The 25,526-nt window shown below is 53.3% G+C and overlaps 2 protein-coding genes across 7 annotated transcripts in view; one reads left to right on the plus strand and one right to left on the minus strand.

Annotated features, from left to right (window-relative positions):
• ENTPD8 (ectonucleoside triphosphate diphosphohydrolase 8) overlaps positions 1-23,526 on the plus strand; it is a 28,896-nt gene extending 5,370 nt beyond the window's left edge. Inside the window, exons 1-10 of one of the 5 annotated variants that reach the window (XM_043530808.1) lie at positions 3,371-3,437; positions 4,941-5,072; positions 5,615-5,732; positions 7,866-8,016; positions 8,659-8,818; positions 9,777-10,007; positions 16,214-16,480; positions 18,162-18,272; positions 18,799-18,939; positions 20,124-23,526. In XM_043530808.1, the coding sequence (XP_043386743.1) occupies positions 4,947-5,072; positions 5,615-5,732; positions 7,866-8,016; positions 8,659-8,818; positions 9,777-10,007; positions 16,214-16,480; positions 18,162-18,272; positions 18,799-18,939; positions 20,124-20,315 (1,497 nt within the window). In that variant the 5' untranslated portion in view covers positions 3,371-3,437; positions 4,941-4,946 and the 3' untranslated portion in view covers positions 20,316-23,526. Of the gene's footprint in view, positions 1-3,370; positions 3,438-4,937; positions 5,073-5,614; positions 5,733-7,865; positions 8,017-8,658; positions 8,819-9,776; positions 10,008-16,213; positions 16,481-18,161; positions 18,273-18,798; positions 18,940-20,123 lie in introns of those variants that run through there. The other 4 variants (XM_027829884.3, XM_043530807.1, XM_037879955.2 and 1 more) reach the window with 4 other exon arrangements.
• NOXA1 (NADPH oxidase activator 1) overlaps positions 23,526-25,526 on the minus strand; it is a 41,330-nt gene continuing 39,329 nt past the window's right edge. For both annotated transcript variants that reach the window (XM_043530806.1, XM_027829878.3), the window contains exons 13-15: positions 24,462-24,567; positions 24,245-24,368; positions 23,526-23,991 (exon numbers count right to left, since the gene is read on the minus strand). In XM_043530806.1, coding sequence (XP_043386741.1) covers positions 23,894-23,991; positions 24,245-24,368; positions 24,462-24,567 — 328 coding nt within the window. In that variant the 3' untranslated portion in view covers positions 23,526-23,893. The remainder of the gene's footprint in view (positions 23,992-24,244; positions 24,369-24,461; positions 24,568-25,526) is intronic.

Genomic DNA, 25,526 nt, shown 5'->3' on the forward strand with positions numbered 1-25,526 from the left:
GGGCACTGTTCATACAGTTGCTCCAGTACGATTAGGTCAAGCAGGTCCTCTTTAGCTTGGGCCCCAGCTGTCCACTTCTGGGCATATCCCTGCATCCGGTTGACCAGTTGTAGGTAGGTGACCTCAGGTGTTTTACGCTGACTCCGGAACCTTCTCCAATACATCTCGGGGGCCAGCCCAAACTCATGGAGCAGGGCCTATTTGAACAGTTCGTAGTCCCCTGCCTCCGGCCCTGTCATTCGGCTGTACACCTCCATGGCTTTGGGGTCCAGTAAGGGGGTGAGAAACTGGAGCCTGTCTGCAGGGTCAACCCTGTGCAGAGCGCAGGCATTCTCAAAGGCTGTCAGGAAGCTATCTATGTCCTCCCCCTCCTTCCGCTGGGCCAGGAAGCACTTATCAAAGCTCCTTGCAGTCTTGGGTCCCCCGGCACTCACCGCAGCCGGGGCCCCACTGCTCCTCAGCCTGGCCAGCTCCAGTTCATGCTGTCTTTGTTTCTCCTTCTCCTCCTGCTCATGCCTACGTTGCCTCTCCTTCTCCTGACGTTCCCTCTCCTTCTCCTCCTGCTCATGTTGACGTTGTTTCTCCTTCTCCTCCTGCTCATGTTACGTTGTTTTTCATGATCCTCCAGCTCCCTCATTTTCATCTCCCTCTCCCATTCCAGCCGCATCCGCTCCAGGGATGGGGAGCTCCGCCGGGAGGATCCCCTGCTGGCTGCTGGGGTCAGGGTGCCCTCGGTATTCGCTGGGCTTCCCCCAACCCCTCCCCCAGGCCTAGGTAGGAAGGGTCTCGGGATGTCCTCGGCAGCAGTCTGACCCCTCCCAGCCCGCTCAGGCCCCAGGGCCCACACTGTGTCCACCGGGCGGCTTCCCTCAGGGATAGGGATCGGGTCATCCAAGCGATCCCTCTCCTCCAACTGGGCAATCAGCTGTTCCTTGGTGGACCTCCCAATGCGCAGCCCCCTCTGCCTGCACAGCTCCACCAGGTCACTCTTAAGGCGTTTAGTGTACATCTCCCTGCTGGCCACTCGCAGGCCGGGCAGCTGTCCACGGTTTCCAGGAAAAACCCCTAGTGTGCCAGTCCTTCTTGAGGACACCACCTCTTTGCTAGGGTCGAGCTGCAGACTCCTCCGCCCCTGGGACCACTCGCTGCAATCCCCAGGGGGACCCTGTTACTGCAACAGTCCTTCTCTCTGGTCACACACTCCCAGGGGTTAACCGCCCCCTGAAACCGTCTCTCTCTGAATCTTCAGCACGCCTGGTCCCCGTCAATCCCCCTTCGTTTTACTGCTCCCCAGTCACTTACTGCAGGAAGCGCCGTTCACGGGATGCAGTACATCCCACCGCTACCGCCAGTTGTCACGGAGTGTGGGGCAGTCTGGGCCCTGCACCCCTCTTCCTGGGATTCACTGAGACTCTCAGCCAGCCAGTAAAACAGAAGATTTATTGGACAACAGGAACACAGTCCAAAACAGAGGTTGTGGGTACAACCAGGACTCCTCAGTCAAGTCCTTCCGGGGGAGCAGGGAGCTTAGACCCCAGCCCTGGGGTTCCCTGCGTTCCTCCACCCAGCACCAAACTGAAACTAAACCCCCCCAGCAGGCTCCCTTCTACAGCCTCTGTTCACATTCCTGGGCAGAGGTGTTACCTCCTCCTCCCCCTCCTGGCTCAGGTTACAGGCTCTCAGGTCTCCCACCCCCAGGGCACATTCCCAGGTCAACACTCCCCCCTCCCTGCTGTGTCACATCCTCACAACATCCCCGAATGATGTTTGGTTTTTTTGCAACAGTGTTACACTGTTGACTCATATTTAGCTTGTGGTCCACTATGACCCCAAGATCCCTTTCTGCAGTACTCCTTCCTAGGTAGGTTTCAGAGTGGCAGCCGTGTTAGTCTGTATTCGCAAAAAGAAAAGGAGTACATGTGGCACCTTAGAGACTAACCAATTTATTTCAGCATAAGCTTTCGTGAGCTACAGCTCACTTCATTGGATGCATTCAGTGGAAAGACTGTACTTTATGCATCCGATGAAGTGAGCTGTAGCTCACGAAAGCTTATGCTCAAATAAATTGGTTAGTCTCTAAGGTGCCACAAGTCCTCCTTTTCTTTCTTCCCAGGTAGTCATTTCCTATTTTGTGTGTGCGACTGATTGTTCCTTCCTAAGTGGAGTACTTTGCATTTGTCCTTATTGAATTTCATCCTATTTACTTCAGACCATTTCTCCAGTTTGTCCAGATCATTTTGAATTTTAACCCTATCCTCCAAGGCACTTTCAACCCCTCTCATCTTGGTATCATTGCAAACTTTCTAAGTGTACTCTCTATGCCATTATCTAAATCATTGATGAAGATATTGGATAGAACTGGACCCAGAACTGATCCCTGTAGTGCCCCACTCGTTATGCCCTTCCAGCATGACTGTGAATGTGAACCACTGATAACTACTCTCTGGGAACGATTTTCCAACCAGTTTTGCACCCACCTTACAGTAGCTCCATCTTGATTGTATTTCCCTAGTTTGTTTATCAGAATGTCATGTGAGACAATAACAAAAGGTTTACTAAAGTCAAGATACACCACATCTACCACTTCCCCCCATCCACAAGGCTTGTTACACTGTCAAATTGTTCTTGACAAATCCATGCTCACTGTTACTTTTCACTTTATTATCCTCTAGATGTTTGCAAATTGATTGCTTGATTATTTGCTCCATGTGTGCCAGATCACTCCCTCTGCTATGCAGGAGCTCAGGCTCTGAACACAATGGTCCTTTCTGGCCTTAGCGTCCGAACTCTATAGCTCTATGCAATGGGAAAGGTTTGGCCAATGACATCCTCTCTTCCAAGAAGTACACAGTAAAACCTGACTGTAGAATGCTTGTACTGACTGTATTTCGCATATTCTAAGGCCATCTGCCCCCAACAAAACAATACAGCAAAATGCGCTGTGCTTCACGCCCTGTTGTGCAGTGAAATGCTGTGTATGTTCAGTAAACAGCAAGTGCAGAAACCACAAAACAAGGGGGAACAACTGTGAACTCCTACTAATGGAACCTATTTCCAATGGTTGTGTCTGGTGCTGGGCAGTATTAGATTTAAAAGGCTGACCTCCGATCACCATAGTATCAGAGCACCTTGCCATCATCAATCGGGAGCATTAACCCCATTGTACAGATGGGGAAACAGAGGCACAGAGTAGATTAAGCAGCTTGGCCAAGGTTATGTAGGGAATCAGTGGTTCAGCTGGGAACTGAACACAGGGGTTCTGTGGCCTTAGACAACATGCCTTAGAACCACGGATCCTGCTTGCTGGCTTTTCTGTTTCTGTTTATTCCAGCCCAACTCCTGACCAAGCAGAACCTACGCAGCAGATTGGATGACAGAGAGGGAGGGGAGGTTGCACAGCGTAGTGTCTTTACTCAGCTGTTGCATGTATTAGGCAGGTAGGCCATTGCACAGGTAAAATCAGACTCTGTCATTTTCTCACACTGGGTCTACTGCTGTGATTTCTCACTGAATTTTAGGTCCTGATCCTAGAAGGAGCTGAACACCTCTTGCAATCAGTGGGAGGTGCAGGTCTGTAAGATTTCCTGGGGGCTCTCAGCACTCTGCTGGATTGGGTCCTGAGGTTGTCACACATGTTCTAGTGCACAATTAATGTGAGCATGTCTACAGTGCATTGACATGGGTATACTGAGCCTAGTGACTTTCAGACTATCCTTTGGTGCTGGATGGCTCTTTGGGACAGGTGGCCAGGATGTGTTTCTGGGACCGGTCCAAGTTCTTTTGCAATAACTATGTACAGTAACATGTGTTTGGTTAACTACTCTGAATTCATCGGGGAACTGGACCACACATGAACGGAGTACATGACAGATAATGGCTATGCAGCCTTACCAGAGTCTAGTGATGCTTCTGGGGGTTCCCAGGGTCTGCTGTGCAGCACAGCTCTGGCCTTGTTACAGCACTTATAGCTTGAGTGAATAATGAGATGCATCGGGGATGAGGTCCTGACAACCTGCAATTGTCTGAGCCATGTAACCCTCAAGGAGGGAGGATGATTATCTTGGGCGGTGTAAGGGGGAATGGGCCTAATTGTCTTCCTCTTTGATCCTTTCTAGTTACAGCCATGCATCCCCTTCTTGATTTCACTCTGTATGTACATGAGGGTAACTCAGGGACACAGATAGGGCCACCTTCCCACTCTGGATAGGGGACCAACTGTGGGTTAGCTCACATCCCTCTCCCACTCCAGTAAGGCAGGAACCGGACCCTTCCCAGACCAGCCCTGCATTTGGAACATTTCAATCTAGAGCGAGCAAAGCATTCTAGGGAAGGTGCCACATGGGCCCCAAGTGGAAGGCCTGGCCATGATGGTCTAACGTGACTCCTCCATTGCTCACTGCTCTGATTAATTGATTCTGCCAGGTGCACAAGGATGGGGAATCCCAAAGGGCTCAGAGAGTTGCTCAGACCCAGTGCCCCAGTGGTCTGGGGTTCCTGCTTGACTTAGAGAGTGGAAGTGAGAGGCAATGTTCAGATTGTGGGGGGAGGGGAAGTGATGGGGCAGCAGGAGTGGGGGTGGAAAACATTGGCCTAAGAAATGCCAGGCTGTGAAGCTCCTCGTCTTGCGGACTGAGAAGTGGGAGGAAGAGGGTGTCTGCCAGCAGACTGTGATCGAAGGGGCCCCTGGAGAATCCTAGGGAGAGCCAGTGCTTTGGAGAGCTGAGGGTAGCTCGTTCAAGCCCACCTGGGGCTGTTAGCCTCACAAGACCCATCATATGGAGCTGGTCCCTCTGCCCAGATGGGCCTGAGACATTAACAACAAAGCTGTGATCAGACAAATAGGAAGGCGATTGGGAAGTTCTCTGGCTTGTGGTACCTGCCAGGGCTGGTGCTGGGGTTAAAGATGTGACTGATCTCACCCGGGGTCCTTGTTCTAGCAGGTCACCATGGGAAGCAGTCCCAAGGCAGTTGCTGTTGGGTGTCTCCTGGCAGTCATTGTTGTTTCTGGCATCATTGCTCTCATCCTGGCGGCTGTGGGTGTGAAGGGTGTTTACCTGCCTCCAGGCACCAAGGTAGGACCTGTGGCTGTAGCTCAGGTATCCAGCCAATACCCCATCAAGAGTTAAGCTCAGGCCTTTACAGGAGGTTTGGGCATGTTTGGGGTTTGTCAGTGAGGTGAGGGAGATGCCTGTACACAGCCCTATAGCCTGGCATGGCTAGTACTCTGGGAAAGAAGGAGGCACAGCACTGCCCCTAGTGCCTGGTTCACAGGAGACAAAATCTTCCCATCGCCAAGCACCATCAGAGGTTTCCCTGCTAGCTCACGCAGCAGGGGCTTGTGGTTTCAGAGCCAGCCAGACATCCTGGCTTTTATCCCTGATGCTGTTCCTTGGGGGGTCTTTACACAGCTGCCACTGGCTAGTCTCTGCCCCTGGCCTCTGAACTTCCACTGCCTGCCAGTCCCACCAGCTCCCTGTATTACCTGGCAAGGTGAAGCTGGGTCCCAGCTATCCCCTCCAGGCTGCCTCCCTGGGGACAGTTGGAAAATCCCCAAAACCTGTCTGTAGCAGCAAGTGCTCTCTGACCCCGTGTCCCCTTCCGGCTCCTCCTTCAGTACGGGATGGTGTTTGACGCCGGCTCCTCGCACACGGCTCTCTACATCTACCAATGGCCAGCGGATAAGGAGAATGGCACCGGCATCGTCAGCCAGGCCGAAGCCTGCACCGTGCAAGGTCAGCGTGGTCAGATGTTTCTCTGTTTCTCCTCCCTGAGCCCTCCCCTTAGGCTCTGTGCTGGGCGTACTGCAGAATGGGAGAGCTGGCTTGGAAGAAAGGCTGTGGTTGGTTGCTGAGCTCAGTCTGTGACACTGGAGAAGCCATCTTTATTGGGGGAACAACCTAGAGCAAAGGGAAGACTTTACCCACAGGTTATTTGCACACACACAGACCCAACATTAAGCAGGGCAGCATGACAGTTGCTTAACTGGGGTAGCCTGGCTTTACATGGGGCTGGATTACCAGTGAAATGAGTTTGCTGGTTCTCAGTCCCAGCCCCCTCAATGTTTGTCCATATCCCAAAAATTACTGTTCAGCTTTGACACAATGGTCAGTCTGGGCACGAGACGCCCAGGGCTGGGCTAGCGGGGGGGGGGGGGGGGGCTGCAGATCGAGGTTGAGGGGCATTTGCACAGCAGGGGTGGGGGGACCCAAGTGGACCAGCAGGGCAGCTGAGGGTCAGAACTGAGGTGCACTAGCAGAGCTGAGTGAGGACCCAGAAGTTGCTGCTAGTTAGGACTGAGATGGATAAGCAGAGCTGGGTGGGGCAAGACTGGGACAGAGAGGTGTATTGCAGCACAGGGCTGGGGGGGGGCAGCACAGTGACAAGTGGGAAGCTTAGCACTAAGCTTGTCTTTAACAGTTTAACAGCATTAAAACAGAACCCTTGGGGTGGGCAGAGCAGCGCAGGGAGTGTTAGCCCAGCACTCCTGGGGTAACTGACTAGCTGAAATCAGCATGGACCATGCCTAGTGCATGTGTGAGCCTAGAATGAAGCCCCAGCAAGCACTGCTGGGATCCCATAGATTCCTCTGCTTTAGAGCTCTGGATGAAAGACAAGGCTCCAAGGCCACAGGGAGCCAAGTTATCAGTTAAGTGAGCTCAAACCAAAGGTCCTGTGGGTGTGAGTGAGCTTGAATTAGTGGAACTGTTGGTCCATTGGAATCTGGGGAAGATAAATATTGACATACCCATTCCAGCTCCAGTCTCGGCCAGTGGGAGGGGCTGAGCTACTCTCATTGAGATGAAATCCCAGAAATACAATCTCAAAACAGAATGAGATTTTAATTGAGGCAAACAAACAGCCATGCCACATACATCATGAACACAACTATTCGTGCCCCTGCACATATTTACTCTGTACATTCTTCCCTGCAAAGCTAACACCTGCCTTTCTCCTCCTTATGTAAACAAGGACACCCCAACAAGTGGATTCATTTACCAGAGCCAGATGGCAATGCAGCCAATTGCACAGATCATGTGCAGATTTAATGAGCATGATAATCACTCCTAGCTTCACCCTCTCCTCCAAGGTGGGGAGTTCTGCCTTGTGCTCTTTCTGGCTACCTGAGATCTTTTCAGATGGTGTGACCTGCGGCCCGATCAGCTCTGAAAACTGCCTCAGCAAGACCATCCCTGGGGAAGAGTGGTACCGGCCAAGAGCTTCACCAGCCAATGGGAGAGCTTGTTGGGCTCACTTTAGCTTCGGGGAGAATGGGGCACGTTCAGTCCTGGTGTCACCCATAGATAATGCGTCTGCCTTGGTTACCTCAGAGCTGGATTCAGCTCCATGACTGGATGGGACAAGGCTGTTGCTGGCTGTTCAGCTCCATTTGGAAGCTCCATTGTGCTGAACAATCCAATATTTTCAAGGTCTGACCCTCGCTGTGAGCTCTCCAGCCCCGGGGCACCAGGTAGCCATTGGGCCAACAGGGCCCGTGTCCAGGGACCCTGGCCAATTGGGGTCCCCCAGAAAAATGGGTGCCTCCATGCCCCAACCCATCCACCTGGCGCTCCTGCCGGGGAGCGGTGTCAGGGCATGGGGGCTTGCCCTGCTGTGCCTGCGCTCCTGGCACTTTGCCTGGGAGTAGGGGAAGCCCCCGCACCCCGACCCAGCTCCCCGGCAGGAGTGCTGGGAGGAGCCGGGGGGTGGACTGCAGGCAGAAGGGGTGGGGAGGGGCCCCCACTTTCTCTGGCCCAGGGCCTCACAAACCCCTAATCTGCCTCTGAGGCCAGGACCTGGCAGCGTTGACAGTCCCTGTCTCAGGGGCCCGGCTGAGCTCAGGCTCTCACTGGGATGCTTCGTTCCAGGACCCGGGATCTCCAGTTATGCTGAAAACCCTGCTAATGCCGGAGCCAGCCTGAGGGCCTGTCTGGACAAGGCCATGACGATCATCCCTGTGGAGCAACAGAGAGAAACGCCCACCTACCTCGGCGCTACGGCAGGCATGCGGCTGCTGAGGTACCGGGAGTGACTGTGAGGAGGGCAGCTCCGCTCAGGGAAAGGCCGGTTCCCCACCCCACACGGGCCTGTGCTCGAGTGACCACAATAAATACACACCAACCAGTGCCATGGAGCGGGGAATGGGGGAGGGGCACTGGGAACGCCTCCTGCCCGTGCAGCGTGGGTCTGGCAGAGGCCCCGCCAATGGGGCAACCAGCCGCTGTAGGAGAGGAGAGTGGGGGATCAACAACTAGAAGGGGAGGGTACGGCAGTGGCAGTGAGGCAGGAGGGGGCCATTACTGCTGGCTGATAGATTAACCGTTCACCTCTTTATCCATGTACAAACCAGCGCTGCTCAGTGGAGATGGTTAGGGCATCCCTGATCCCTCCATTCTCAGTGACACATGATTGGTTGATCTTTCAGCCCTTCCCTGTGTTCCCCTTGTCCTCCTGAGAAGAGACATGTAATCGGATGGAGGAGGGTTCTCACCCTTCTCCTAAGCATCCCAGCTGTTTTGCTATAGACATTAACATCAGTATCCTTGAAACCACAGTGGAGTGCCGCATGCTAGGGGCAATCCTTCCTCCACTGCAGCCCCCATGCGTGCTGTGCTGTGCCCATCAGGGGACCAGTGGAATCTCTCCCCTCCTCATTTGCAGGGAGCAGAACAGCACAAAAGCCGACCTGGTCTTTGCAGAGGTCTCCAAGACCATCCAGCAGTACCCTGTAGATTTCCGTGGCGCTCGGATCCTCACTGGGAATGAGGAAGGATCTTTTGGCTGGATCACAATCAACTACCTGCTGGAGACACTCGTCAAGGTCAGTGCCTGGGCAGAGGGGGAAGGGCTGGGGAGTGACCTTGGCTGGCTGGGCTGCTCCTTCTCTAGGGAAAACGGGTCGGACGAGGAGCCAACATGGCAGGTCATCTCAGCCCAGTTCATATCCCAGACGTGCTCCCTTCTCTGGCTTGTCCCAGCTTGGCTCCAGCTGGGAATTTTCACACTACATGGGAATCCAGGTCTCTGGAAGCTGGCTTCCTGACACCCCTGGCATGGGAGCAAACCTCTCACAAAGGAAGCTCATGTTTCATTTGGTGGGAGAGCTCTGGTGTCTTTCCATAACAGGAAAACCTTCAAATAGCTATAGCTGCTGTCAGCATTGCATCCATGGGGTGCTTGGACTCAGGGGGGCCCTGTCCTGTGCCAAGCCATGGCATCTGCATGCAACAGAAGGCCTTATCCAGATAACTGGAGGAAGGTAATGCCCCCTGAGTGAAGCCCAGAACCCTGTTAGCATTGCCTCCCCCTCGGCCCAGTGCAGTAGTGAAGGTTTGCTCTTTACATCTGTGTTGACGTTTGTAACAAACTCATGCAATTTCAACTTAAAACCCAGAGGTGCTTTTCCTCTCAGTCAGTTTTGGAACCTTACAGATTTTGGAACATAATATTCCTACTCCTGTAGGTTGCCTTTGCTGCTGCTATCACCCACAAAGAAACCACGCAACGTTCTTTCATATGGCCAGAATTTCAGCTGGCATAAATCATTTTAGCTCTTTTGCAGTCAGTGGATCTGGGCTGATGTTCAGCAAGAGGAGCTGGCCTGCAGCTGAGGATCTAGCCCTGTGCCCTTGGCTGGGCATTGAGATCAATGCCCTGCCGCTAAAGGTCTGGCTAAACAGGGACACGGCGATCAGGAGGCCATCGCAACATCTTTAGTAAGTGATGAGAACTTGGATTTTCTTCAGCCTGAATTAATCCTTAGTGTGTCATGGGGGCAGTTCTCCTTTGCAGGGAAGTGGATACGGCCTCAGTCAGCTGAGGTTCTGGGAGCTCTGGATCTTGGAGGAGCTTCAACCCAAATAACCTTCCAGCCCAGTGGTACCATTGAGGACAACAGCACCAAAGTCTTCTTCCGGCTGTATGGGACCAACTACTCCGTTTATACCCACAGCTACCTCTGCTACGGGCGAGACCAGGCCTTGAAGATGCTGTTGGCAGCCCTAAGGAAGGTATAAATAATTACAGTATGAGGCATTAGCATTTTCCCCTTCACTTTCTGTAGGTCACTATCTTATAGTCAACCCCTCATAGACCTGGTCAACAATTTTCAATCAAAAAGAAATTTGGATGGGAAATGTCTTTTTGATAAAATGGAACAAAAGTGAAAAAAATTGTTTTTTGTCAGAAAATTGGAGGCTTTCCTTTAAAAAACCCAAAAAACTGATTCCCCCCCTCAGGTTTTAGCTGCTACAAACTGAAAAAAACCCCATCAGTTTGGGGAGTTCGTTTTTTTTTTAAATTCAAATCTGAAAAATATTCATTTTCACTGAAATTTTTCATAGGACAAAAATTGATCCCCAGTCTCTTCTCTACCCCAGAGGAGTCCTCCTCCAGTCAGACCCATGTGACACATGCTTCCTGCTTCTGGGCAGTAAGTCAGCTGTACCATGATTGGTAGCAGAGAATAGCTGAAGTGCCAGAAGTCTCCAAGGGAGGTGCACACTTGACAGCTGCCAAACCTCCAGGTGCCCCTGTGAAATGCCCCTGCTCCGCTGCTCAACTGTCTGGATACAGCAGAGTGAAACACACATGCCATGGGGCTAACTAGAGCAGCTGTGTCCCCGCAGCACACACTCGCTGCACTGCTTCCAGTGGAAAGATAAACGCCTGATGGCAGCACAACAGGCCAGGGCAGGGGGAAGAGCAGAAGAGTGCCGGACCCTCCACTCAGTGTTTAAAAAGTTGCAGGCTGGCATGTACTGAATCTGGATGAATCTGACAACAGGTGACTAACTTGTAGTGGCCTTGCCCTGCTGTTATTTGTGGCTCACTTTATTCTGTTTCCCACCAGCTTATCCATGAAAATGTATTCATGAAAATGTCCAGCAGCTTCTCAAATTTTAGCCTCAATGATTATTTGTCTGGAATTTATGCCAGATACAATGTTTGTGAGTCACATTTTCGTATTTACCTGTTCTTAAGTTTGTCATCCAGTCAGGGAGTTCCCTTCTCCCTCCACCACACCCCACTCACAGCTGTTGCCCCTGGTCAGTGAAGACCCAGAGTTCAGAGGTGCATCTGTGTGAGTTCACCTCCCACACTGGTGGGGAGGAAGGGGAAGGCCCCTTGCTCTCTCCACTGTCCAGGAGCTCACTCCGGCATCAGCCACTCTGCTGGCCACCCACCACCACCCAAATCTCCACCCTCTGGGATGCCTTGAGGACCACCACTTAATACAGCTCTCAGTGTTTTCAGCTGTTAGTGGGGGAGCCTCACTACTAGCACAGACTGGGCAGTCACTTGCATCAGAGACATTGTCCCAAAGCAGGTGTAATACTTAGACCTGGTTATCAGTGACTTCAGCTCTTCTGGTCTGCAGCAAGACTCTCAGTTGTGTCTTAATAAGGTCTGTTATTACACACCAGAGAGAGGAAAAACCAAATGGTGTCTGCAAAAAAAACACAAAAAAACCCAGGGAGTACTTGTGGCACCTTAGAGACTAACAAATTTATTGGGCATAAGCTTTCGTGGCCTAAAACCCACTTCATCAGGTGCATGCAGTGGAAAATACATTAGGAAGATATATATACACAGAGAACATGAAAAAATGGGTGTTGCCATACCAACTGTAACGAGACCAATCAATTAACGTGGGCTATTATCAGCAGGAGAAAAAAACCTTTTGTAGCGATAATCAGGATGACCCATTTCAAACAGTTGACAAGAAGGTGTGAGTAACAGTAGGGGGGAAAATTAGCATGGAGAAATAGTTTTTACTTTGTGTAATGACCCATCCACTCCCAGTCTCTATTCAAGCCTCAGTTAATTGTATCCAGTTTGCAAATTAATTCCAATTCAGCAGTCTCTCGTTGGAGTCTGTTTTTGACGTTTTTTTGTTGAAGTATTGCCACTTTTAGGTCTGTAATCGAGTCACAAGACAGATTGAAGTGTTCTCCAACTGGTTTATGAATGTTATAATTCTTGACATCTGATTTGTGTCCATTTATTCTTTTACATAGAGACTGTCCAGTTTGACCAATGTACATGGCAGAGGGGCATTGCTGGCACATGACGGCGTATGTCACATTGGTAGATGTGCAGGTGAACGAGCCTCTGATGGTGTGGCTGATGTGATTAGGCCCTATGATGGTGTCCCTTGTATAGATATGTGGACACAGTTGGCAATGGGCTTTGTTGCAAGGATAGGTTCCTGGGTTAGTGGTTCTGTTGTTTCAGAGTAACAGCCGTGTTAGTCTGTATTCACAAAAAGAAAAGGAGTACTTGTGGCACCTTAGAGACTAACCAATTTATTTGAGCATGAGCTTTTGTGAGCTACAGCTCACTTCATCTGTTGTGTGGTGTGTGGTTGCTGGTGAGTATTTGCTTCAGGTTGGGGGGCTGTTTGTAAGTGAGGACTGGCCTGTCTCCCAAGATCTATGAGAGTGAGGGATCATCCTTCAGGATAGGTTGTAGATCCTTGATGATGCGCTGGAGAGGTTTTAGTTGGGGGCTGAAGGTGATGGCTAGTGGTGTTCTGTTACTTTCTTTGTTGGGCCTGTCCTGGAGTAGGTGACTTCTGGGTACCCTTCTGTCTCTGTCAATCTGTTTCCTCACTTCAGCAGGTGGGTATTGTAGTTTGAAGAATGCTTGATAGGGATCTTGTAGGTGTTTGTCTCTGTCTGAGGGATTGGAGCAAATGCGGTTGTACCTTAGACCTTGGCTGTAGATGATGGATCGTGTGATGTGGTCTGGATGAAAGCTGGAGGCATGTAGGTAAGTATAGCGGTCAGTAGGTTTCCGGTATAGGTGGTGGTTATGTGGCCATCGCTTATTTGCACTGTAGTGTCCAGGAAGTGGATCTCTTGTGTAGACTGGTCCAGGCTGAGGTTTATGGTGGGATGGAAATTGTTGAAATCCTGGGGGAATTCCTCGAGGGCCTCTTTCCCATGGGTCCAGATGATGAAGATGCTCAGCTCTCATCCCCTAACGCTCCTACTCTACTTGAAGATGTCATCAATGTAGTGTAAGTAAAGTAGGGGCATTAGGGGATACAGACTAACATGGTTACCACTCTGAAACCTGTCACCAAATGGTGTCTGAGACCCTTAGGAAGCACCCACACCACCAGATACTTGTCCCCACCCTCACTCAACTCCCCTGGGTTTTGGCACCCCAGGATAACAACCCCATGGGTGGCAGGTGAACCGTGGGCTTGGGGAGGCTAGTCCCTGGCCAGCCTGTTCCCTCTGCCTGGGGCCCTACCCATCCCGCCCCGCTTCCCCTGCTGGAGCCCAGAGCCCGGAGCACCTGGCGGACAGGCAGGCAGGCAGCACAGCCCCCAGCCCAAGCCCCAGAGCAGCAGGCAGGTGGTCAGGCAGCTGATCGCAGCCCCAGCGCAGCAGGTGGGCAGCACCCCCACCCCTCCCGGAGTGTCAGGAGGTCAGGCAGCACGACCCTCATCCCTGGGTGGGCGGGCAGTGCAAGCACTGGCTCTAGCCACCTGGAGTCCCTGGCTGCAGGCCAGCCCGCACTAGCCCCAGCCCAAGGCAAGGACACCGGAGCCCTCCCAAAAGTGTGTGGGGGGGGGGCAGGCTCAAAGGCCCATGCCCGAGGTGGAGGCAGGCAGCCTCCTACCTTAGTCCCAGGCTCCACACCCAGGGCAGGTGGAGGGACCCAGGCTCTCCAGAGCTGCCTGCACAGCTCTGGCCGACCCAGCTCTGGACGGAGGAAGGCGAGGGGGCCACAGCAGACCCTCTCCCTGCCTGTGGTGTGGGGGGCTGGAGCAGTCCCCAGCCCATGTCCCCGCCCACCCGGGGAAGGAGAAGAGTCCACGACTCCGCAGCTCCTCACACCTGCCCGCGCGGCTCTTACCATGGCTGGGCTGCAGCTCCGAGCCCCCAGCTCTCCCACCCCAGAGCCAGGTCGGGGAGAGTCACGTGGGTAGCTGTGGGGAGCCAGCGTGGAATCGTGGACCTTCCCCAGGCAGCCGGGGACATGGGCTGGGGGTTGTCCCCCCTGCACCGCAGGCAGGTGGAGGGTCTGCCACGGCTCCCCACAGCTGCCCAGGCTCCCTGACCGGGCTCCACGCTGGCCTGGCTGGGGGGTGGGGCCACGGGGGGGAAAGGAAGGGAAGGGGGCGAGGTCCGCCCCAGCGAAAAGTAGACGGGCCAGGCGGTAGTGGGAGGGCTATGGCCCCCTGACCCCCCTGGTTCCAGTGCCACTGGCCCGGGCCCCAGCCAAGACCTGCCGCAGAGCACGGCGGGAAACAGGAGGGCCCTGGGGGTGGAGTGTGGGTGGGGCCATGCAGGCAGTTTGGCTAGGCTGAGCCTATGAACAACCCTTTATTACCCCTGCCTCCAACAGCAAAGTGCCTGGTGATCCAACACCAGCCCAAAGCGATCACTGGGGCAAAGCAGCGCCAGCCTGCTGTGTGCCTCGGTAGAGTGGGTGTGTCTGTGCACACAAGGTTGGTTCATGAAGTCGTCTTTGCCAGCTCTCCCTGGATGTCACGCTAGAGCTCATGCAGACCCTGTGCACATCAACAAATGGGTAACCAAACTACAAATGGCTTTGACTTGCCAGAGAAGAGCGTGAAAATCTCTGAGAGCATCAGAAGATTGTCAAGTTGGGTGGACAGGGACTCTTTGCCAACTGCTTTTCTTTAGAGCACAGAGCAGGCAAAACAAAGACTTTATCTGTGAAACTGAGCAAGTACTAGAGAGAAGCCCCAGTGAGGCAGGGTTTCCCTGTCGAAGCGAGAGATGGTTTCCCTTCTTTCTCCTATGCCCTGGAAACTCCCAGAAATCCCAGACGAGGGTGTGACTCATAGTTATGTGATTTATGACTCCGTCTTCCCCCACCCCCTCTTGCTGGCTAGTCCTTAGACTTTACACTGTGCGAACAATCAACAGCAGCACCCAGTGGCTTGGTGGGAAAGGGAGATCAATAGGGGCAGATCCTATAGCCCAGTCAGCTACACAACAGTTCTCTCTCTGCCTTGGGATTTGTATTAACCCCTCGCATGCCACAGGAGCTGCACCGTGCAGCCAGCAATGGGGGAGCTGCATAGGTTGCAGCAATGTGGTGTTGGATTTTCCACCCGTACTCTGGAGGATGGCAGCCCACCATGTGTCACCTTTCTACTCCTGAAGTCCTTCCCCTGACAGCCTGGCCCCACCCACACGTTTCAGGAGGCAGCAGCGAGAAGCCATAGATGTTACATTACTTCTTCCTTTGACACACCCCAACCCAGGCAGTGCTCTGGTGTCAGAGAGACTATCCCGTGCTCCCCCCAGGCCCTGACACCCAGGGCTGCGTCCTGCGCAGGGCACGTGAGGAGGGCTGTGCAGAGACATCCACACAAGAAGTGGCAAGCAGGAAAGCCCAGCCCTGGTGCTGGGATGAGTGAGGCCTAAGGGGGAGGTCTGCCAGGCAGGGCCTCAGGATAAGGCTGGTGCTTCGGTCTGCTCTTCTTAACCTGCATAAGGGAGCTGGTGTGCAAGGGGGTAACTCAGCACGGGTCAGTGCACAGGTGACAGCCACGGGTAGCTGGCTTGAGTTCACTCATACCCCTGTTTGTACTGAAGGATAGCCCTGAGCCCCCCCTTGTGTTCTGTCCGAAGACGTGCAGAGTCAAGATCCTGGGATCTGGGTCCTGACGTCTCACAGACAGCAGTGAAGCTGGCTCCCAAAGAGGCATGACCTTGGATGTGCTGGGGATGGACAAACCAGGAGGAGGGTTGGGAAGTGGAGATGGAGGCCAAACCTCAGTTTGGTCTGGGTGGGTTGGGGCTGCAGAGCTCCAGGAGGAGCACGTGACAAAAGCAGAGAAGGGTGATGTGTCGAAGGGGCAATGACTTCCCCACCATCATCTGTGTGCCATCTCTGAGGCCAGGCAGGGCCTGGCCTGAGACTAGCGGGGGAGATGGTCAGATACCCAGACAGCCCCAGAGTGGGGTTTGCATGGGCTTTGTGACCCACCCTATAGCATTCTATACCAGGATAGGGTTTGCAGTCTCAAATACAATGGGATGGATAAGAAAAGCCATAGGACAGTTCTCGTTTTCTTCTAAATCCTATAGGACTTTCCTATAAGGGTTTAGCTGCCACTCTCCCAGAAGCTCCAAACTGGAGGAGATGGGGGAGAGGTGGGGAGGGGAGGGGTTTGGCTGCTATCCCAAGCCTGAGCGCTGCTAATGGGTTCCCCTCTCTCTAGGAGAACCTCACCTCTCAGCAGATCTCCCACCCGTGCTACCCCAAGGGATACGAGGAGAATGTCACTGCCGCTGCCCTGTATGACAGTCCCTGCGTCCCGGCACCAGTTGCACATGACCCCAGCCAGATCCTCATGGTGCGGGGGACAGGGGCCCCAGCGGAGTGCAGGAGTGCCATCCAGAAACTCTTCAACTTCACAGCGTGTGGGGCCAACAGGACGTGCGGGTTCAACGGGGTCTATCAGCCGCCGGGGCATGGGCAGTTCTTCGTAAGGAAACCTTCCCTTCTATTGTAGCTGGCTACCACACTGGTGGGAGTAACGCTCTAAAGGACTGAGGAGATAGATAAGGCATCAACTAAACTGGAGGGAGGCTGTATCACTGTGTGTGTGTAACCCGCAGCTAAACTTGACCTGGGACAAATGCTGAGATCCCCATTAGGAACCACGAAGCTAGGGAGGAGATGTCTGAAAATCTGATGCACCTATGTGCAGGGGCTGTTCTTCCCCAAAGGGGAGGATGGGTCACGAGCAGAGTGAAACAAACTCACCCCATCTCAGCTCTATGTGCCATTCATGGCTCTTAATGTAATAACGCTGCCTTCTACCTTCCAGCTGAATCCTCCCGGGGGTCACTTCTGTGATTTGTCTGCCCTGGGAAACACTCATGCCACTGAGGGGCCCAAGGGAGTTGTGCCATTAGCATGACTTACAGGGGCTATGCACTGCCAACCACAGCTGAGGAATGAGGGGTACTTTCAAAGCAGCCCTTAGTATACAACACGTGCAGCTCCCCCAGTTTTGTGCTAGAGCCAAGGCGTGTCTGCACATGCATGTTTGAAGCTAACCATGTTGAATCGTATCTCCATGTGTGATCATAAGAGCATCAGAGGTGCTCTGCACATGGATTTGAATACACATATAATTGTTATTGAGTTCATTCTTGTCAATGCATCTTAATAGCACTCTTGAGTATGGTATGGGAGCATCTTTCGTTTCCGTGTGTGATCAGATACAATTCTCTTAGTTTTCTTTTTCCAAGTAAACAACAGCAGAAGCAAAAGCAAAGGAAATTCCATGCTAAGCAAAGAGGATTATTACCACTTTGTGCTTAGTCCCGGTTAGGGAATAGATATTAAAATCTATTAACTTAATTGAAACAAAATCCATTAACTTAACTGAAACAAAATCTTGCAATCTTCCCTGAAATCCACACATCAGCCCGTGTTTTTAGGCCAGCTCTGGCTGTAAATCAAATTGTGAGAATTTAAATGTATTAAAAAAAAACACAGAAAACAGGCAATTTGATGGTATAGTTTAGCTCAAGATGCAGCTTGGGCACACTGGCATGGGTAGCAGGAGAAAAGTTTGCATGTTGACTGCCCATGCTGTACCCAATCTATGGCTACAAAAGAATTTCAGTCTCTTGTGCTGTCAATCTCAGACTACATTCACAAATGCAAAAATAATTCAGCTGTGATGTAGCCCTTCACCTTAACCATGCCCAGACTGCAAAAGCATTAACTTTGCTTTGCACCTACAAACGTAGAATTTGTATGAATCTTAACATGTGGTACTATAGATTGCATACTGATGCCAATCGAGACCACAGTGACATTGCTGGGAGACTTTCCATTGACTACTGCAGGCATTGGTTCAGGTCTCTAGTGCCCAGTCCTGAGATCTACTCTTGGTTCCGCTGTTGACTATCATTGTCACCTAGGCCAAGTCACTTCACCTCTCTGTGCTTCAATTTCATTTGTGAAATGGTGCTAATAATGCTGGCCTGCCTTTGACGGGGAGTGAGGAGAAATTCATTACTGCTGTGAAGCACTTTGGGGTTCCCCTTGGATGAAGAGTTCTCCAGAAGGGAAAGTTAATTATTGTTGTTATGCTCCTCTGCAGCATCTTCTAGAAGGACACAGGTTTAATGTCTCCTCTTCTTGCACAGGCCTTTTCTGGATTTTACTACACCTTCTACTTTCTGAACCTGACTAACGGGCAGCCCCTGAGTGTCATCAATGCCACCATCTGGGGCTTCTGCACTAAAGGCTGGAAGGAGGTGAGATTCTTGTTGGTAGCAGCCAAGAGCTCAGCCCATGTTTGTCTATTATCCTGTGAAGCCCCCAAGTTGCATGACAAACCGTCAAAGCAGAGGAGCTCTGAAGGCCCATTAGCAGGTGGGAGTCACACTCCGCACATCCTGGCAGAAAGGTTTGTCCTAGCAGTGTACAGGGAGTGAGCGGTTAGGAAGTGGGATGGGAAGGAGCCATGCAGGGCTCTCAGATCTGAACTGCAAAAAGTGCCAGGCCCTTTGGATCTCAGCTTCAGTGTCAAAGTACTGGCCAAGTCCCAGCACACTACTAAAAAGACTCTTGGGTCTGGGCTTCCTGCCCCAGCTGTGGTTTCTGCACCAGTAACTGGGGGCCATATGGACTGCTGGCTAAGCAATGGAGACAGACACTTCGGCTGTTTCATAGAACTATATCCTGCTTGTTCCCTTTTGTTCCACTACTGGGGAAGGTGGGCTTTTTGCAGGGCCCTTGCTAACTGCTATCTGCGGTTGTCTGTCCCAATGGCTCTCTCAGCTCCAGGCCAGCTTCCCACAGGAGGAGAGTCACAGCCGCCTACACAATTACTGCCCCTCAGCCTTTTATATCCTGACACTGCTACACGAGGGTTACAAATTTGACGAGCAAATGTGGAGCAGCATCCATTTCCGCCAACAGGTAAAGAACCATTGTCGGTCCGGCTTGTGCAGCCACCTGGCAGCAACTGCCATTCCTCCCAGGGTCGCTGTCTCCAACCTTGGCCCCAGTTATCACTACACAGTGTGAGAATTATGCCCACTAATGCAAATGGCTATTCACCTGCACCTGGTAACTAAGAATCTGGCCTGCTGAGTTCAGAGTGCCCTCAACTCCAGCTGGTTCGCCTGGGAATCAAGGGCACTCAGCATCACACCAAAAGCGGCCGCACTTAGCAGGATTGGGCCCGGAAGTGGCTTGATTCCGGCTACATCCTTCCTCCTGGCTGCAGATCTTTGGTGGTAGCAGCAGGCTATGGTGTGCTGTCATGGAAAGTTCTGCACTAGTGGCCACATGGCTTCACCACACGTTCCCTAGAGACCACAGGGCCAAATTCTGTTTTCCTTTACACTGGCATAAATCCAAATGAACCTCATTGATTTCAGTGGAATCAGATAGGTGTAACAGCAGGCTTCTGCCACAGCTGGCTGAGATAGTCAGAGGTCACAGGAACATTGTGGGGGGGATGGAAGTGTGCAGAATGATGGCAGATTTGTACGGGGAAAATAAAACTAAATCATCCATCAGAGGGGTCACTGCAGGGGCAAGGTCTGCTTCTGAATCATTGCAATGGTTCCAGTCCCAAAGGAGAGTCACTGCTTGTGACCCCAAAGGCCCTGGGCCCCCAATGATAATGAGGGCTGGCCTTCAATAGCCAGTTCGGGGTACAGAATCCAAGAATGGGGCAGCAGGAGGGACGCTGGGAGAGCTGCACTGGGGGACACTAGCAATGAATATCTGTGTAGGGCTGAATCAGTCCTCTGAGAGGAGCACCACTTCTACTGCCCCCGTAGGGGCTGGGGGGTCAGAAGAGGATGCCAGGCTCCTGGTGTACTGGCTCCTGCTGGCTGCGTTTGCACAGCACAGTGACCTCGGGCACAGCCACGGTAATGGCACTCCTGCATAGGGATACCTCTTTGATGCATGTGGCTTCAGAGAAGCCAAGCTCCAGCTAACCAGGCCGGACTGTATTAGTCTCAGGGACCAGAACCGGCAGAGACAGGCACAAGAATTTCTCCCCCACAAGCTCTGGAAGCAGCAGGGGCTCTGGGCTCCAAGTATGTTGCCAGCACAGTAAAGTGCTCGCTTGCTCTTTCCCCGGGCAGGCTGCGGACACGGACATTGGCTGGGCCCTGGGCTACGTGCTGAACCTCACCAACATGATCCCGGCGGAGGCCCCCGAGCAAGTGAAAGGGCAGCAGCGCGGGCTCTGGGCCGCCACCATCTTCTTCATCGTCCTGACCGCTGCAGCGGCACTGCTGGCCATTCTCATCCAGTGCCTCTGGAATCCCACTTAGCAGCTCGAGTCACGGACGGAGAGCCCCTCCCAGCAGCCCAGGAAAGGGGAAGTGGCACAAGTGATGGCGAGTGTGGGGAGGCCTTCAAGGCACTCGCCGTCTCTTCAGGATGTCTGCCTGGTTCCTCTCCGTGAATGCCGCCCTCCAAAGAAGGCTGAGGGGGGAGCTGATCAGTGTTTAGAAGTATCTCCCAGGGGAAGAGCTCTGTTCACAGAAGTCTCTTTAACCGAGCAGACAAAGGATGACTGAGAGCCAGTGCCTGGAAACTGAACTAGACCAATTCGGACTAGAAATAAGGCATTTTTTTAAAATAGGAGAATAATTAATCACGGCCTAAATATATGGGGGAGTTTCCCATCGCGTGACATCTTTCAGTCGAGATTGGCTGTCTTTCTAGACATGCTCTAATCTAGCTCACTTAGAAGCCATGGGTAGAACGCTGGAGTCCAGGAGAGGGGCTGGACGGCCTGCGTTAAACAGGAGGTCAGGCTGGATGATGCTAATGCAGAAGAAGGAGGCATGTAGGCACAGATCCCGAGCGCGAGGAAGGCATGTGCAGATCAGGATGGGGCCCTGTACCTTTAAGTCATGTAGCCTGTTAGTCCTTTTGTGCCTGGAATGACGCCCGCAGGTGTGTGGCCGCACTCTGGCGAGACGACGGCAGCCTTCTCCAGGGCCAGCTCTAAGCACCAGCAAAACAAGCTGGTGCTCGGGGCGGCCCATTTCTAGGGATGGCATTCCGGCGCTGGCCATGCTGGCCCTAGAAATGTGCCCCCGCGGCCCCAGCTCACCTCCGCTCCGCCTGCTCCCCTGAGCACACTGCCGCCGCTCCGCTTCTCCCCCGTCCCTCCCAGGCTGGCCGCGCCAAACAGCTGTTTCTTGCCTGGGAGGGGGGGAGAAGCCGAGCGGCAGCGTGCCTGGGGGAGGTGGCGGTGGTGGAGCGGAGGTTAGCTGGGGCGGGGAGCGGTTCCTCTACTCCCCCTGGTTACTTCCTGCACTCCCCCCCCGCTCACCTCCGCTCCGCCTGCTCCCCCTCGCCTGGGAGGGAGGGGGGAGAACCGGAGCAGCGGCATGTTCAGGGGAGCAGGCGGAGCAGAGGTGAGCGAGGGCGGGGGGGGTTGTGGGGGGGAGCCGCAGGAAACAATGAGGGGGGAAATGCGGCACGCCTGGGGGAGGAGGCGGGGCTGGGGATTTGGGGATTTTGAGCTGAACACTGTGAAGGCTGCTTCCACTGGCCCTGCACGGATTATAGATTTGATTTAAGTAAAACCCCACCCCAAAACCTCCACTCTAGGCACACAGACACCTCTTCACAAAAACACTCCTTCCAACAGCATCACAGGCTCCTACCCCACTAAACCAACTCCAAGGGACCAGCCAGGAATCCCAGCAACAGAGTCGCCCCACCCCAACCAGCCAGCCACCCCCTCAGCTCTTGTGAGGCGTGGTTTTTACAGCACCCCCTAAAAGTTAATGAATTCAGGCTCTTTTGGTCTAAGGGGAGGAACAAGATCCAGACAAGGAGTCCTCCTGCTGGCAGCTTTCTCTTCCAGGCTGCAGCTCACATGCCTGGGCTAGCCATGGCTATGGCAGCAGGGCATGGGCCAGGCAGTGCAAGGGGCTGAGTGACCCTAGAAAGGGTATGCCAGGTACAGGCTGTGAGTGACCTTAGAGAGGCCGTGCCTGCCAGTGGCCCTGGGGTGGGCAAGGGTTTGAGGCAGCATACAGTGGCCTGGACCAAGAAGAGGCCCTGCAGGGTGGAGGGCAGGAGTGTCCTGCTCCGCCTGTTCCAGGTAAGCACCCTGCAGTGCTGAGAGGCCGGTGTCCGTGAGCTGCAGGGTCGGGGACGGTGCCACTGCACAGAGACCCGTGCTGACGAAGACGCCTGGTATACAGGGGCTGCACAACCCTCCAGAAACCTGTGCCAGCTGGAAAGCCTAGCACAGCAGAGACGGTGTGTGATCTCACAGGGCCCTGAGCCAGGGGAGGACTATTAAGGATTGATGGGCTGAGCAACTCCCCAGAGGCTTGGGCCAAGCGAGAGGCCAGGCAGGAAGGAAGGCCAAGGGAGCTCCCTCAGGCCAGTGGGGCTGAGTGAGCTCCCAAAGGCTCACGCACTGCATGGCTGATGGGCCGAGAGAGCCCCAGGGGCTGGTGCCCAGGAACCACCCTGCAGTTCCTGGGACCCTTTTTGCAAAGTAGAGACCCTAGGTCACAACTCTCCCCCACAGGTTATTTTTATCTACTCCCATGAGCCCCGCTCTCTCTGTGTTCTTAGTTCCCCCATGGCTCCTTTCAGCTCCACTTACCACTTCCTCCTTTTGGCTCTCCACTCCCTGATCCCTCTGGGCTTTGCTAGGCCTGTTTCTCTGGCTGCCCTCCCCCCAATGCCTCAGCTCCTGTCACCTGGCCACCTCCCCCACCCTGTTCTTTATCCCCAGGCCCTGCATTCCTTCCCTCCAACCCAGTTCTCAGTCCCTCAAGGTCTGGCTCCCTGCTGTGGCCCAACTTCACGGAACCGACTGGGACAAGACCAGTGTTCAGCTGACCAGGGACAATCCCCACAACCCAAGATGTCTGGGCACAGGGCCCTTTGCCTCTGGCAGATCAGTGGGTCTTGGAGGGGCCACACACCCTATGCCTGATTCATGTGCACTCATTTACAGCAGTCCAAAGTGGGTGTGAAATGCTCTCAAACCAGAACAGCGCTGTTTCTACACTGCGTGGGGCCCAGAGAATCAGGCCTGCCTCCCTGTGCTCTGGCTCTTTGGGTGGCACGTTGCCTCCCACAGTCTGGCCTCAATGGGTCTGTCAGCACTGCCATTAGTCCCCTGCCGCAGGCCTGTGCCAGCTGACTCAGGCCCATGGGGCTCAGGCTAAGGAGCTATTTAATTGCCCCAGCCCAAATGCCTACACCGCACTCAAACAGTCCCTTAGCCCAAGTCAGCTGGCATGGGCCAGCCGTGGGTTTCTAACGGCAGCATGGGCATATCCAGTGACGGCAAGGTCCAGCTTCCCTCACTTTTATTCCACCTGGTGGGAAGTGGGGATTAAGGCCTGAGCCAGGCCTCCTGCTGCTATCAGAGCACAGCGTCCTCTTTTGGAGGAGCTGGTTCTTCTTGCCACTTAATCTGCACCTTTGAACCCCAAGTTCTTGCTACAGAAAGAGCTGGTGGCTGGGTCTGAGATGGGAAATCTCCATTTGCTGTGTCAGCACCTCTCAGAGTGTCCTTCATGAGACACCACCCCATGCCTTGCACCCAGATCCCACCTCCCCCACTCCCCAGTCAGACCTGTCATCTCACTTCTATTATTATACTGAGGCCAGACACATGCCATAGAAAATGCTATTTCTGCTACAGAAACTAATCCTGCTGGGTTTCTGGATAATGGGGTCCCACACTGGGAAGCGTCCTGTGTGGGCAGCTTCATTAAATACCTAGCAGGGCTGGCGATGGTCAGACCTGAATGAATTATCGCAAGCTTCTCCTGTTCTGTGGGAGACATGAGTAAGGTGAGGTGGGGTCCAGAGCCCAGCTGGCTTCTTGTGGAGTCTGGCAGGAAGAAGCATCTCTTCTCTAAGGGAGGGCAGCCCCAATGCTGGCCTGAGCAGCAAAGCACTTGGGGAAAATGCCAAAGTTGCCATTGCAATGGCCTTCAAGCCATTCCTCATTCACTGGGAAAACACAAAGGAACAGGGTAAGGACCGAGCAATCCCTTGAATTGCCTAACCAGGGAGCCTTGCTAAGGGTGACATTCATCCCTGTGCAAAGGGCCTGTACAGGCCCATGCACATGTCAGTCCCCCATAAGGCCTAGTGGCTTAACTATCAGGAAGCCTTTTGTTCCCCAACTTGTCCCCATCCCCTCCCTGCAAACAGACTCCTGAAGCTGCCCAGTGAAGAACTTCAGGTAGAACTAGAAAGCTACCTTCAGAGAGAATGTCCAGTGTGTCTCCTTCATTGAATTCCAGATCCTCAGGCCTTTGCGCTGTGTAACCATGATGTGCTACCATCCTGTAGAGAACAGGTCTGTCTGAACAGGCATCTGTGCCCTATGGGACAAGGCCATGGTGTAAACCGCACGGCAGAGCAGAAATTATATCAGAATCTAGTGAGGAAGAACAGCATCCCAAAGGGGCACGTACCTGGCACCAGAGTGTCAGCCTCCCATCTGTCACCTGCTGCCACATCTTCCCCAGTTCCTCTTCTCCCGAAATCACAATGAACTCTTTGCTGTCTGAAAGCCTGCAGCTGAAGTAAGAGAGGAGGACAGAGAAAATGCACTAGGGCCAAATTTAGAGGTGAATCTAAGCTTGTGCAGCTTGCATCTCCCTCTGGTTTCCTAAGCATGTCAGTCCAGGACCTCCGGGGTATGTCTGCGTGGAGCTGGAGGTGTAATTCCCCGTTCAGGCAGACAGACCTGCGCTAGCTGTGTGCGAGCTCGCGTGCTAAAAGGAGAAGTGTAGCGGTCATGCCACAGGCGGGGGGAAGGGCTGGCGGCTCTAAATACGTACCTAGGCTTTCAGACAGGATTGGATGCAGAGGGTTGACGCTGGCTATCCCATTCTGCTGCTTAGGCCACCATGGCTACGCTGCTATTCTTAGCGCACTAGCTCAACCAGAGCTAGCGCATATGAAATTACGCCTCCAGCTCCAGGAGACAAAACTTCAGTCTGCTTTAGACTTACACAAGACCTCTAAATTGGGCACACAAAGTGCAACTGAGCTGAACCTGGTGTGCCTTAAATGTTGCCCTGGCTGGGAGAAAATTATTCCAGGTCAGAGGTGTCTACAATAGCATTTCTCTTTAAACTTCCCCCTCTTTCACTACTGCTGGTGCAGTTCCATACTCCTTTGGTCCTGTGAAACCTCCCTGCTCACACATTCCCTGTCCCCAAGGAGTCAGTGTTGTGCTCTAAAGCAATGAGGTGGACTATCCAGGGGGCAGGGCTTTGTGTGACTATTCAGTTGGGAGAGGGGACACTGTGCTGCTTTGTATGTACTCATCTTGTGAACTGTGCCTATGGCTGCCTGAGCCCTACTGAAAGACAAAATGCCCTGTGGAGAACAACACGGACGGCAGACACGGCTTATGCCTAGCTCCTTGGGCAAACACCTCTTCAGGGAACTGCAATGATTTGTCTGCAATGGCAAGAGGAAAACTGCAGCTCACTGGGAAGGAGAAACTTCCAACTCAGCCTTTGGCACCA

Source organism: Chelonia mydas, chromosome 16 (genome assembly GCF_015237465.2).
Source record: "Chelonia mydas isolate rCheMyd1 chromosome 16, rCheMyd1.pri.v2, whole genome shotgun sequence".
NCBI lineage: Eukaryota > Metazoa > Chordata > Testudines > Cheloniidae > Chelonia > Chelonia mydas.